The sequence below is a fragment of the Pongo abelii genome, chromosome 1 (genome assembly GCF_028885655.2).
Source record: "Pongo abelii isolate AG06213 chromosome 1, NHGRI_mPonAbe1-v2.0_pri, whole genome shotgun sequence".
In the NCBI taxonomy this organism is placed as follows: domain Eukaryota; kingdom Metazoa; phylum Chordata; class Mammalia; order Primates; family Hominidae; genus Pongo; species Pongo abelii.
Genome location: NC_071985.2, coordinates 146,825,089 through 146,839,795, shown reverse-complemented (window position 1 = coordinate 146,839,795; position 14,707 = coordinate 146,825,089). Strand labels below are relative to the sequence as shown.

General features: G+C 34.1%; 1 protein-coding gene across 2 annotated transcripts in view; it reads right to left on the bottom strand.

Annotated features, from left to right (window-relative positions):
• COL24A1 (collagen type XXIV alpha 1 chain) overlaps positions 1-14,707 on the bottom strand; it is a 421,841-nt gene that overhangs the window by 385,008 nt on the left and 22,126 nt on the right. For both annotated transcript variants that reach the window (XM_002810653.5, XM_063718582.1), the window contains one exon: positions 5,300-6,669. In XM_002810653.5, coding sequence (XP_002810699.3) covers positions 5,300-6,669 — 1,370 coding nt within the window. The remainder of the gene's footprint in view (positions 1-5,299; positions 6,670-14,707) is intronic.

The window sequence follows — 14,707 nt, the reverse complement described above, 5'->3', positions numbered from 1 at the left end:
ACACATGCCTCTGGGTAGAAGACAAAACAAATACGGTAAGATGGTGTTTTAGGCAGCAATCAAAATTTGACTCTGTGTACCATTCCACCTTACTTCCCTATGCCTCTCCCTATATCATTCTGAAACAAATCACCCAGATAGAGTTGCCTTTATTTTAAAAATGAGTAATAACCAGAGAGCAATCAGTAGAGGATTTATAAATAGACATTTGGAGGAAGGGAAAAGTGAGAGGACAGGAAAATAACTTTAAAGAACAAAGCTGGAGGCATCATGCTACCTGACTTCAAACTATACTACAAGGCTACAGTAATCAAAAGGGCATGGTATTGGTACCAAAACAGAGATATAGACCAGTGGAACAGAACAGAGGCCTTAGAAATAACACCACACATCTACAGCCATCTGATCTTTGACAAACCTGACAAAAACAAGAAACGGAGAAAGGATTCCCTATTTAATAAATGGTCTTGGGAAAACTGTCTAGCCATATGTAGAAAGCTGAAACTGGATCCCTTCCTTACACCTTATAAAAGAATTAATTCAAGATGGATTAAAGACTTAAATATTAGACCTAAAACCATAAAAACCCTAGAAGAAAACCTAGGCAATACCATTCAGGACACAGGCATGGGCAAGGACTTCATGACTTAAACACCAAAAACAATGGCAACAAAAGCCAAAATTGACAAATGGGATCTAATTAAACTAAAGAGCTCCTGCACAGCAAAAGAAACTACCATCAGAGTGAACAGGCAACCTACAGAATGGGGGAAAATTTTTGCAATCTACCCATCTGACAAATGGCTAATATCCAGAATCTACAAATAACTTAAACACATTTACAAGAAAAAATCAAACAACCCCATCAAAAAGTGGGCAAAGGATATGAACAGACACTTCTCAAAAGAAGACATTTATGCAGCCAACAGACACATGAAAAAATGCTCATCATCACTGGTCATCAGAGAAATGCAAATCAAAACCACAATGAGATACCATCTCACACCAGTTAGAATGGCGATCATTAAAAAGTCAGGAAACAACAGGTGCTGGAGAGGATGTGGAGAAATAGGAATGCTCTTTCACTGTTGATGGGAGTGTAAACTAGTTCAACCATTGTGGAAGACAGTGTGGCGATTCCTCAAGGATCTAGAACTAGAAATACCATTTGACCCAGCCATCCCATTACTGGGTATATATCCAAAGGATTATAAATCATGCTGCTATAAAGACACATGCACATGTATGTTTATTGTGGCACTATTCACAATAGCAAAGACTTGAAACCAGCCCAAATGTCCATCAATGATAGACTGGATTAAGAAAATGTGGCACATATACACCATGGAATAGTATGCAGCCATAAAAAAGGATGAGTTCATGTCCTTTGTAGGGACATGGATGAAGCTGGAAACCATCATTCTGAGCAAACTTTCACAAGGACAGAAAACTAAACATCGCATGTTCTCACTCATAGGTGGAAATTGAAGAATGAGAACAGTTGGACACAGGGTGGGGAACATCACACACTGGGGACTGTCGTGGAGTGAGGGGCAGGGGGAGGGATAGCATTAGGAGAAATACCTAATGTAAATGACGAGTTAATGGGTGCACCAAACCGACATGGCACATGTATACATATGTAACAAACCTGCACATTGTGCACATGTACCCTAGAACTTAAAGTATAATAAAAAAAATTTCTACTCAGTACCATTGTTTAAACATGAATTGTTTTTAACATTAATTCAGTAACTGTATCCTTTTTTATTAGCACATAATAAAGAGAATAATTGTTAATGTGAAAAAAAAACAAAATTATTTACCAGAACAGGAATTACTCCATACAACAGATAAAGAGTTCAGTTATATAGTTCACTACATATTCAAAGAATGTCAAGATGACATTAATCTACAAAAATAAAGTTCAAAGAAGAGTTGTGAAAGATTTAAAAAAATATGAAAGAGCAAAAAAGAAACTCTTTGATGAAAGCCATGTCAGAGCAATAAAAACTGATTAAATATAATTTAAAAATCAATGAAGGCATAGGAATATATAGAATAAATGAGTTCACACAAAATGAAATGGAAAAGAGCAATTATGATGACATGGTTGTAGAAAAAATAATAAATACCATTAATCATCAAAAATGACATTTAACATATGCAAACTTGTATGCCTGAAGAATTTAGAAAAATTGAACCAACCAATATTTGGTTATTATAAGTGGAGGTCTTTCTATAATAAAAAATAATCTTCAGATCAAAAGAGTATCCCCCCAAAAACCTGATTCAGAACCTAATAGGTTTAAAGAACTTCAAAGATAAAGAACTGCATGGGTATATAGGCAGGAAAAAATTGTTACCTAAAAGCAGGAAAAACCAGGCTGGCTTCAGGCTTTTGAGTCACATCTACTTCAAGAAGCAGTAAAGCAATTCCTACAAGTTCATTATTTTGTCACCATTCAGTCTCTCATTATCTCTCTAAAATCTACTTTTAGTCTTCTACACTGTGCTGAAGTTAGGATTCTCAAAGTTCAACAATGACTTCTTCATCCAAATATCCAACAGATTATCACTTTTTCTCAGTTCTCATTCTCTTTGACTTCTCTGTCTCTTTTGGCCCTGCTGATCAATTCCTTTTCAAAAGTCTCTTCTTTGGCTTTTTGATATTGCTTCTTTTATATTTTGATACCACTGTTCTTTTCTCCTATCTCTCTGACTTCTCATCACATTTCTGCTTTTTCTTTCTATAACCAAAAAGCAAACATCCCCCTCATTTGACTGGTGACCCTATGCCACATTCCTCTCTTTGAAAATCTATCCAACTCTATAGTTTCAACTATAAAAGTCAATAGAAATACTCCCAAATCTATATCCCCAGCCTTGACATCTCTTCTTTACTTCAGCTTCTTCAACTCTTCTAACAGCTTAATTACCAACAGTTCTTTAAATGTTTCATTTTTCTCTCCTAAAATTGACTTTCCCTCTTAATTACAGTTTTTAATAATGATATCACCATTCTTTCAATCTGCAGGCTTAAAATTTGATAGTCATCTTTTATTCTTTTCCTTTTTGCTTGGTCCCTAGGTCCCATTAATTTCCTAGTTCTATCAAGTCTTCCTTCAAAATCTCTTGAATCCTACTTTTCCTTTGCATTTTCACTGCTGTCAACCTAGATAATGTTCTAGTCCTTTAACACCAAGATGGTAACAGAAACTTCCTATCCTGGACACTGTTACCAGACTGATTTTCCAATTAATACCTCTGCTTAGAAACCTACAAAATTCCCCTTTGAGAACAAGATAAAGTTAGAATGATCATTTGACAGTTAAGAATGTCCACAACCTGACACCATCAAGCTTGGATCTTTATCTGTCTGCTTTAGAGGAAGAAAACCTGGATTCAAATCCTGACTCTATCATTTACCAACAATGTCATTGTGGGCAAGTAAATTATCTCTTTGGGCTTCAGTTTCTTCACCTGAAAAATGAGAATAACACTACTAACTTTACAAAGTTCTTTTAAGATAATATATGTAAAGAGACTGGTAGAGCATCTTTCTCAAGGAACTCAATAAATGATAGCTATTATGCTGTTATAAAAAAAAAACTCACCTACTCCTCTCACCTATCAAAATCTTACCCATTCTTAGAGCTTAGGTCATAACTAACTTTGTCCACAAGATCTTATTCTGAATAGCTCAGCTTTAAGTGACCTTTCATAGAGACTCCATCAAAAAAATACCATTTTTTTAATCTTTGAACATCTCTAGCCCATACATTTACTTTGCATCTCTCTGCAGCATTTATCCTACTTTACTACAAGATATATTAAATAGTTATAAATGTACTTTCTTTATCTTCATTATGAAATATAAGCTTTTTCTGAGCAATTACTGGGTTATACATACTTTGTGTTCCTGCCTTGCATATAGCAGAGACTAAGTAAATATCTGCTGAATATTACTGCTTCACCTGCCAATACTGAATGACTATTTTTGAATTTATAGAAGAGATTAATGCTCATCTGATCAGACTGACTTTTTCTGAAGAAAGTAAATGGCTTCCATAACTATTTGCTTAATATTACATGTCCAGTGATTCAATTTTATGACCAATATGTTGATAATTAATTGTCATAGTTGAAGAGTTTATTTCTCTATAATAGTATATTCTTCATATTTTATTTTTAAATGTCTAAACATTTACTCTAGGAAGAGTGGCTCAATACCTATCAAATCACTTCTAGGAATAACCACAAAGGAAACACAAGCTAAAAGACTGGCTTCACCTTCTCCCATTCTATGATTTCTAGAGCCAAGCCAAAGACTCAAATTTTATTTTCATTAAATAAATACTTTAAGATATATTTTAATCTACTTTAAATTTTGAAAAAAAATAATTTCTAAAGAAATAAAGGTAAATTTAAGTATACAAATATGAAGCATAAAAACAATATTTCCAACACTGTGATTTTAAATGACTTTAAGTGGTTTTTAAATGATTTTAGAAATTTTTAAATGATGATCTCTAATTCCCACCTATACAACAAAAGAAATTCAGGGCTGAAAACTTCAGTTTATTATCTCACAGTTTTGTTTATATGATATTAAACAAGTGCCTTGGTTTTTCTCCCCCCCATTGAATTGACTGATAACTGGTTCTTTTTGTGTTAGGCAAGGGGAGCTTTAATTAACCCATAAACATAAATTGACCATATCACTAAGGACAGTCAGTGATTCATTATACAATAATCTCTATCTAAAGTAAGTTTTACACTCTATTTTAATCCATTTGATGTTATTTTGCTGTAAGAATATTTAATGGATGTATTTAATGTATTTTTCTTTAATCTACCATATCTTTTATATACTTAACATGACTATGCATTCTCCTATGGTTTTCAAAATATAAATATATTATCTATATTTAGCAGTTGAAGTCCTGATTGAATTTCAACTGAACAAGAAAAACAAATAGTTTGCCCACTACTTCACTAGAATTAAGTAACCTTTCAGCCTACCAGTTGAAGAACAAAAGCACAATATTTGAGCCAGGGTTACATTCCGGCAGATGTGTTACAGCAACCATAAATTCGCTTACTGTGCCAGAATGCATTTCCATGACAGACTTTATCTGTTATGTATTGTTTGGTCCAGAGAACTCTCTTTAAAATACATTTTAAAGAGAGTTTAAAATGCAAGTTAGCATATTAAGAGATATTAAAAAATACATTTTAAAGAGAGTTTAAAATGTAAGTTAGCATATTAAGAGACATTAAAAAAAAAAAAACTTACAGGAGGTCCAGTGTCTCCTTTTGGCCCTCTCAGATACTCCATTTCAAGCATTGTATTTAGATCCTCATAATAATAATAATCATAAAGCTCAGTTTCATAGCTATTTTCGATGGGGTAAGTAGCATCAGGATAAAATTCACCTTCTTTCCTTAGATCAAGGTGATTATCCACAGATGGCTCATTTGTCACTCTATACAAGCTTGTGTTTAAAATCGGTTGCATTTCCATGAGTTCGTTAGTGTGTAGATTTGCTGTGATAGCCTTCTTGAGATTAGTAATTGTATCTTGTTTTATTTGTGGAAGAACAGATGGCATCTTCTTAAACAGTGACAGACCAGTTACTCTATCATCATGTTGTGTGATATTGTCAGACATGTTTAGGAGAGAACTAAATTTCTCTTTGGTATTCATTCTTGCCTCACTGATGCGATGAGGGGTCACTGACAGGCTTAAATTTGTCTGAGTATCTTCCTCAGTGATCATTTCTTTGGCCTGAATCCCATGGTTTGTGAGATCCACAGCAGAGACATTTCCTGACTGAAGAGAAGATAACTGAGATCTTGATATCTGGTGTTCTTGTCTTTTATACATGGTTTCAGAATCATTTTTTATGATATTTGGAATGCTTTTGCCTTCAGTAAATGTATCCTCTGACAGTACTTTTTCAGCAAATCGTTTGGGCAGGGGAGAGTGTTCCGGTATCTTAGTTGGTATGAGAGTTGTACAAGGAAGGCTTGTTTCAGGTTGGTATTTGTCTGCTTGGCGACACTGCTGTTTCACATATCTGCAGTAGTCTGCAGATGCTTCTGCAGAAGGAATGATATCTAACTGACATACTATTCCTTCAAAATGGACAGAATTATTATTCATACTTCCTAAAGTAAACACACTATTAGAATCAAAGGTCTGAACTTCTGGAATAGTCTCTGTGCTAAAATATTTCTTTCCACACTCAACAAACATTGAGACACTTTGGTTTCTGATAGTAATGGCAAATGAGTGCCATTGCTCATCATGAACACTGTAGTTGAAAACTACAGGCTGCTTTCCTCTAATGTGTACTACTAATTTTTTAGGTAGTAATTGTACTCCTAATTGCAGTCTATTTTTATTTCTAATGCTGAAGAGAAATGCATTGTTCACCCGATGTGACTGTAACCCAGTTAATATTGTAAACGGCTGCCCTAAGTTGACTGGTAAAATTTTCACGAAAGGTGTCTCAATATAAGCATCATTTTTAAAAACGACTCCTGGTTCTGTTAAATGGACCCCCTGAGGTAATGGTGTAAAGGATGATGGTACAGCAGTCGCTGATGATGAGTGTCTTACGTCTTTGCCTCCAAGGCCTAGTTGATGAAGAATATCTATGCCTGGAAATTTAAAAAAGAGAGAGAGAAAGAATCTTACTTTTATGCATTCGTGTGTTCATATAAATGTTTGAATATGATAAAAATCTTCCTTGTAGCAACAGTAATTTCTAAAATAAGCATGTTCTATCAACAACTAATTATGGGTAATAAGAAATAGGGAGGGGGAGAGTAAGACATTATACTCAATAATTTGAATAAAGTACATGCCCCTCCCCCTACACACACAGCAATCTCTAAACCCAAAACTTATTTATTATTAGTTTATTTATTATTTTAGAGACAGGGTTTCCATCTGTTACCCAGGCTGGAGTGCAGCAGCATGATTATATCTCCCGGGCTCAAGGGATCCTCCCACTTCAGCCTCCCAAGTAGCTGGCACTACAACGGCATGCCATCATACCTGGCTAATTTTTGTATTTTTCATAGAGACAGAGTCTTGCTCTATTGCCCAGGACAGTCTTGAACTCCTAGGCTAAAACAACCCTCCCACAGCACTGGGATTACAGGTGTGAACCACCACGCCTGGTCTCCAAAATTTAATTCGTTTCTCTCTCTTGTTTTCCATTTTACTAGGATTCTTATTTGTCACTTCAATGAATATACATTCAAAGATTCCCAGATCCCATTTGTTTCTTTGATTTATAACTTAAAATTTAATGAAATCTATGTTAAAGTGAAACTGGAGTCATACTTCCAAAGATAATTGTGATTTTTGAAAACATTTTATAAATTAGGTTCACACGATCCCTTAAAGTATCATTTTTCAGGCTGTTTTTCCTTCTAATCTTCTGGGAATTTACAAGTTGCATGGAAGCTTTCCCAATGCCTACTACCTTAAGTGTGTGCTACACTTAAAGTATTCTGGTTACCAAAGTCCTTTGATAATTCCTGGACAAAAGAATTTAAATTCATTTTATTGGTGATCACTCTGGTTTTTCTGTCCCTTCCAAGCTTCTCTTCCTTCCACTTTTCCAGTCCTCCAGAGTAACTTTTATCCAACTTTTAGACTCTTTCAATATCTATTATGTAATACGCATTTTATATAATATGGATTTGATATAATTGTGGATTTCTCTGATTTATTATTCATTGTAATATTACCAATAGTATATTGTTTGTCTCCTTTACCCAATTAAAAGCTTCTGGAAAACTGGATCTGTCTGATTCATTATTGGATCTCTTCAGCACCTTCCTTGCAAATAGTTCTATAATTTCTGAATGAATGAATTTGCACCACAGCAATCTGACCAGGTCTCATATTCACCTCTGGAGTCATATAAATTTAAATGTCACTTATAAAGAATGACAAATTCTGTCTCTAAAATATACAACAGCATAGTCAGCTGTATGATCTTTATTATTCTTTGGGTTATAAATTTCCCATCTGTATCTTTGTATAAATATAATCACCTCCAACCAGAAATGTTAGAGAATTGCGATAAGTGAAAAAAATAAAAGTCTTTGAAGATTAGCCAGGAACGTTTGGTATCACCTTACTTTTTCCTTTTGTAGGAAATTAGTAGATATTTGATAATGCATGCTTATTACAAATAGCAAAAGATAAGAGAGAATCTCATTTCCCAAGTCTCACAACTGTGTACAACAATGAAATAATTACTGAATGCCATTCCTGTGTAATCTAGCAATGCAATTAAAATGTTTTTTAACAGAGATCTTCACAAAACACGTAAGTGTTTTATTTTAAGGTTAGAACAACCATCATTTTATCAATAAAATATTTGTAATTTCATGACATTTTTAAAGGATAGCAATATTTGTATCTATGATATTGTATGACAAACTTTTCCACCAAAATATTCCTAACACCAATGTAGAATTATATGCACCTCCAGGAATTTAGGGACATATTTCAAAGAGACCCCATATAATCACCAAAAAAATACCTTTGACTTCTTCTGTTTTATCATCATAATTCACACAAAATTTAAACTTTAATCCATGATATGGCTGGTTGTTTCAATATACAATATAAATTACTTATGAGCTAAATCAGCTAATTGTACTCATCCCCAATCTTCAGTGAAAATTTACACTGCCGAAACTAGCTATGTTAGTCTGTGACATTGGATATCCTCACCCAGGTTTACCTAACTCTAAAGGTATGCCTAGCTCAATCTGAGAAGTAAACTATGGAAGAAACACTGCTTCTATGGAAATCACAATGCTTAAATTTAAAGTATATATGATCATAAAGTATCTGACAGCTATAATTCTGAGATACCAAATAAGCTACATATATAAAAAATAATCATACATGTGGTATATCAAGGGCTGCACGCTGCCCCAAGAACATCTCCCCTTGCATTTATTAAGAACCCCTGCCATCTAGTGCTTTGAATTTCTGACCCTATTATACAGAAATATCATTGGGAATAGTATTATTTGAAAACTTTAAACAGCATATATGTGTTTTCAATGTTTCTTTATATGTATGTTAATATGCTTCCTCCAATTCTATTTTTAGTGGAGCATTTATGACAAATAGCTGTTTTTTAAAAATCAAATGTGTTTGAACACTTATTACTGAATAAATTTCCTGTTATTGAACCATGATTGCATCCCTAAAATAAAATCTTATTAGTTTTATGTTATTCTTTTGGTATCCCACTGGATTATTGACTAATAATTTTATGTAGAATCACTGCATCAATATTTATGAGTTGACTGGTCAGTGTTTTTCTCTTATTGTCCTATCTTTATCAGACAATAAAATTGAAATTTCATTATTTTCTATAGCCTAAAACAATTTCAGTAACCTTTGAAATTACTTTTTTTTCCCAAAAAGTTACAAAAACTCACCTATAAACCAAATTGATCATGTTGGCTCTTTCATTGATAGCACTTCATTCACTTTCCTAATCTCTTCTATGTTAATTGATTTATTCTAATTTTCCACTGCATCTTGAGACAATTTTAGAAATTTATATTTTTCTATGAAATAATAAATTTCCTCTAGGCTTTCGTATGTATTACCCAGAAATCTTCACATAATAATCTCTTACAATTATTTTTGTTTTCCTATGTCTCTGGCCCTCTGTCTCATTTTTCTAATTTTGGATATTTTGCTCTATTTATTCTTAAGTCTGTGTCATTATTGGTCATTTCAAATGTATACAGCCTTCAGATTTATTTATCTACTATTTTTGTTCATTTTCTATATCATTAATTTTAGCATTTATCTTTATTAATATCTCTTCCCATTTTATTTTTACTCTTTTGCTGATTTCTGAAGATAAATAATTAGTTCTTTATTTTTCTTTTCTTCCTTGATAATGAAGGCATTTAAGCTATACATTTTCCTGAGTGCTGCTTCGGCTGCATCCCATAGATTTTGATATGTAGCATTTTCATTTTTGTTGTTTTCTGGAAAGTATTTTTATTTGCATTTTCTCTTTGACCCAAATGGTTTAAGAAAAAAGTTTTAAATTTTCAGTTAGGAAGGCCTTTTTGTTTTCTGATTTTGTTATTAAAATCTAACTTAATAGTATTATGATCAGAGAATGGTGTCTAATCAGCACTTTCTTTTTCATAACTCAATTAGCCTCATAAGTGGTCAATTTTCAATAACATTTCATAAGCACTTGGAAAGGTGTTTGAAGGTACAAAATTTAATACATACCAGTTAGTTGTACCTCATTGTTTATGTTATTTATATCCTCTATATTCTTGTTTATTTTTATACAGTTAATCTGCCATCAACTGAGAGATAAAGTCTCTTACCAGAAGTGTGTCTGTTTGGCCTTTTCTCTCTTGTAGTCTTTGCTTTATGAATATTGATGTCATGGTTTTTATACATAGATAATCATACAGTTCACACATTTATTGAGTACTGCACCTTTCAGAATTACAAAAAGACCTCCTATGTCTAGTTTATTGGGTTTTATTTTTTTGGCATTACCTTAACTGGTAGTAAGACTAAGCTTCCCTCATCTGACTTTCTTTTTGTTTACATTTGTCTGATATACCTTTGCCTTTGTTTTTGTTTTCATCTACTTTGAAACACTATGTTTTAGGTAAAGACAAAGGGATTGTATTTGTTTTTTGATCCAATCTGAATTTTTTTCTTTGAATATATAAACTAAATCTATCTACATTTGCTAATATTATGGTTTGTTTAATCTGTCATATTATTTTATGTTTTACCACTTTAATTTTTTGAAGTCTTTCACTATGTAGTTTGTTTCCTTTGCTTTGCTTTGTGTATGTCTTTTGAGATTTAGAAGGGTTTGTATTTTTATTCTAAGCGTTTCCTTTAAAATTTTAAATGTATATAATGCCCCAAGTCCTTTCATTACACATATCTATTAATTCTTTCCTTTGAACAGTGTTTTATTTTCCTCCCTTTAACCCTTTCCCATACCCTCTAATATTAGTCAATAGGAGTATCTTACTTAGTGTTTATCTTTTCATTCTTAAATATTCTTATGTTTCTTTCATCTAATTTATCAACTGTAAAATATTTAATTCCCAGCTTCTCCAGATAAGGCAATCAGAAAAGTTAATCTACTCTCCCTATTTTTCCTCTTTTCCTACTATTTTTCTGTAATTGTACCATTCCTACATTGTTAGTTTGTATGGCATTTATATTTTTCTTTTTCCCACATTTTCTTTTGACAAATAGAGCCGGACTTTTGTAGTCGCTTCCCCAATCACTTCTCTTTGGCTGAAGTTTATCCTCTATTAGTTTCCTCAAGAAGGGTTTATGGGAACAACATTTCGCGAGTGTTGGACTTTTCAGAATTGATTTTTTGTAGCCTTGTACCTTAAATTTCATGGGATATAAAATTCTTTCATGACACTTTATTTCCTTGAGTATCTTGCAGCTGCTGTTCCATTGTTCTCAGGTGGTCTTTCTAAACCTGAAGTCAGCTAAATATTTTTCTCCTTACAAGTGACTCCGTATTTACAAACATTCTTCAAGAGTTGTTCTTTATCTTTGAAATGCAGGAATTTTATAAGAATATAGCACCATATTGACCATTCCTGATAAATGTTTCCAGGTACATAGTATGATCATTCATTGCATAGATTCAAATTTTTTTTATTTACTTCAGCAAACTTTTAATGAATTGTATCCTTGCATATTGGTTCTATTTCACAGTTTTTGTTTTCTTTTTTTTATATATATACTTTAAGTTTTAGGGTACATGTGCACAATGTGCAGTTTTGTTACATATGTACACATATGCCATGTTGGTGTGCTGCACCCATTAACTCATCATTTAGCATTAGGTATATTTCCTAATGCTATCCCTCCCCCCTCCCCCATCCCCCCACCCCACAACAGGCCCAGGTGTGAGTTCCCCTTCCTGTGTCCATGTGTTCTCATTGTTCAATTCCCACTTATGAGTGAGAACATGCGGTGTTTGGTTTTTTGTCCTTGCGATACTTTGCTGAGAATGATGGTTTCCAGCTTCATCCATGTCCCTAAAAGGACATGAACTCATCATTTTTTATGGCTGCATAGTAGTCCATGGTGTATATGTGCCACATTTTCTTAATCCAGTCTATCATTGTTGGACATTTGGGTTGGTTCCAAGTCTTTGCTATTGTGAATAGTGCCGCAATAAACATACGTGTGCATGTGTCTTTATAGCAGCATGATTTATAATCCTTTGGGTATACACCTGGTAATGGGATTGCTGGGTCAAATGGTATTTCTAGTTCAAGATCTCTGAGGAATCACCACACTGACTTCCACAATGGTTGAACTAGTTTACAGTCCCACCAACAGTGTAAAAGTGTTCCTATTTCTCCACATCCTCTCCAGCACCTGTTGTTTCCTGACTTTTAATGATTGCCATTCTAACTGGTGTGAAATGGTATCTCATTGTGGTTTTGATTTGCATTTCTCTGATGGCCAGTGATGATGAGCATTTTTTCATGTGTCTGTTGGCTGCATAAATGTCTTCTTTTGAGAAATGTCTGTTCATATCCTTCGCCCACTTGTTGATGGGGTTGTTTGTTTTTTTCTCATAAATTTGTTTGAGTTCTTTGTAGATTCTGGATATTAGCCCTTTGTCAGATGAGTAGATTGCAAAAATGTTCTCCCATTCTGTAGGTTGCCTGTTCACTCTGATGGTAGTTTCTTTTGCTGTGCAGAAGCTCTTTAGTTTAGTTAGATACCAATTGTCTATTTTGGCTTTTGTTGCCATTGCTTTTGGTATTTTAGACATGAAGACCTTGCCCATGCCTATGTCCCGAATGGTATTGCCTAGGTTTTCTTCTAGGGTTTTTATGGTTTTAGGTCTAACATTTAAGTCTTTAATCCATCTTGAATTAATTTTTGTATAAGGTGTAAGGAAGGGATCCAGTTTCAGCTTTCTACATACGGCTAGCCAGTTTTCCCAGCACCATTTGTTAAATACGGAATCCTTTCCCTATTTCTTGTGTTTGTCGGGTTTGTCAAAGACCAGATAGTTGTAGATATGTGGCATTATGTCTGAGGGCTCTGTTCTGTTCCATTGGTCTGTATCTCTGTTTTGGTACCAGTACCATGCTGTTTTGGTTACTGTAGCTTTGTGGTACAGTTTGAAGTCAGGTAGTGTGATGCCTCCAGCTTTGTTCTTTTGGCTTAGGATTAACTTGGCAATGTGGGCTCTTCTTTGGTTCCATATGAACTTTAAAGTAGTTTTTTCCAGTTCTGTGAAGACAGTCATTGGTAGCTTGATGGGGATGGTATTGAATCTATAAATTACCTTGGGCAGTATGGCCATTTTCACGATATTGATTCTTCCTACCCATGAGCATGGAATGTTCTTCCATCTGTTTGTATCCTTTTTTATTTAATTGAGCAGTGGTTTGTAGTTCTCCTTGAAGAGGTCCTTCACATCCCTTGTAAGTTGGATTCCTAGGTATTTTATTCTCTTTGAGGCAGTTGTGAATGGGAGTTCACTCATGATTTGGCTCTCTGTCTGTTATTGGTGTATAAGAATGCTTGTGATTTTTGTACATTGATTTTGTATCCTGAGACTTTACTGAAGTTGCCTATCAGCTTAAGGAGATTTTGGGCTGAGATAATGGGGTTTTCTAGATATACAATCATGTCATCTGCAAACAGGGACAATTTGACTTCCTCTTTTTCTAATTGAATACCCTTTATTTCTTTCTCCTGCCTGATTGCCCTGGCCAGAACTTCCAACACTATGTTAAATAGGAGTGGTGAGAGAGGGCATCCCTGTCTTGTGCCAGTTTTCAAAGGGAATGCTTCATGTTTTTGCCCATTCAGTATGATATTGGCTGTGGGTTTATAATAAATAGCTCTTATTGAGATACGTCCCATCAATACCTAATTTACTGAGAGTTTTTAGCATGAAGAGTTGTTGAATTTTGTCAAAGGCCTTTTCTGCGTCTATTGAGATAATCATGTGGTTTTTGTCTTTGGTTCTGTGTACATGCTGGATTATGTTTATTGAGTTGTGTATGTTGAATCAGCCTTGCATCCCAGGGATGAAGCCCAGCTGATCATGGTGTATAAGCTTTTTGATGTGCTGCTGGATTTGGTTTGCCAGTATTTTATTGAGGATTTTTGCATCGATGTTCATCAGGGATATTGGTCTAAAATTCTCTTTTTTTGTTGTGTCTCTGCCAGGCTTTGGTATCAGGATGATGCTGGCCTCATAAAATGAGTTAGGGAGGATTCCCTCTTTTTCTATTGATTGGAATAGTTTCAGAAGGAATGGTACCAGCTTCTCCTTGTACCTCTGGTAGAATTCTGCTGTGAATCCATCTGGTCCTGGACTTTTTTTCGTTGCTAAGCTATTAATTATTGCCTCAATTTCAGAGCCTGTTATTGGTCTATGAAGAGATTCAACTCCTTCCTGGTTTAGTCTTGGGAGGGTGTATGTTTCGAGGAATTTATCAATTTCTTCTAGATTTTCTAGTTTATATGCGTAGAGGTGTTTATAGTATTATTTGATGGTAGTTTGTATTTCTGTGGGATTGGTGGTGATATCCCCTTTATCAGTTTTTATTGCGTCTATTTGATTCTTCTCTCTTTTCTTCTTTATTAGTCTTG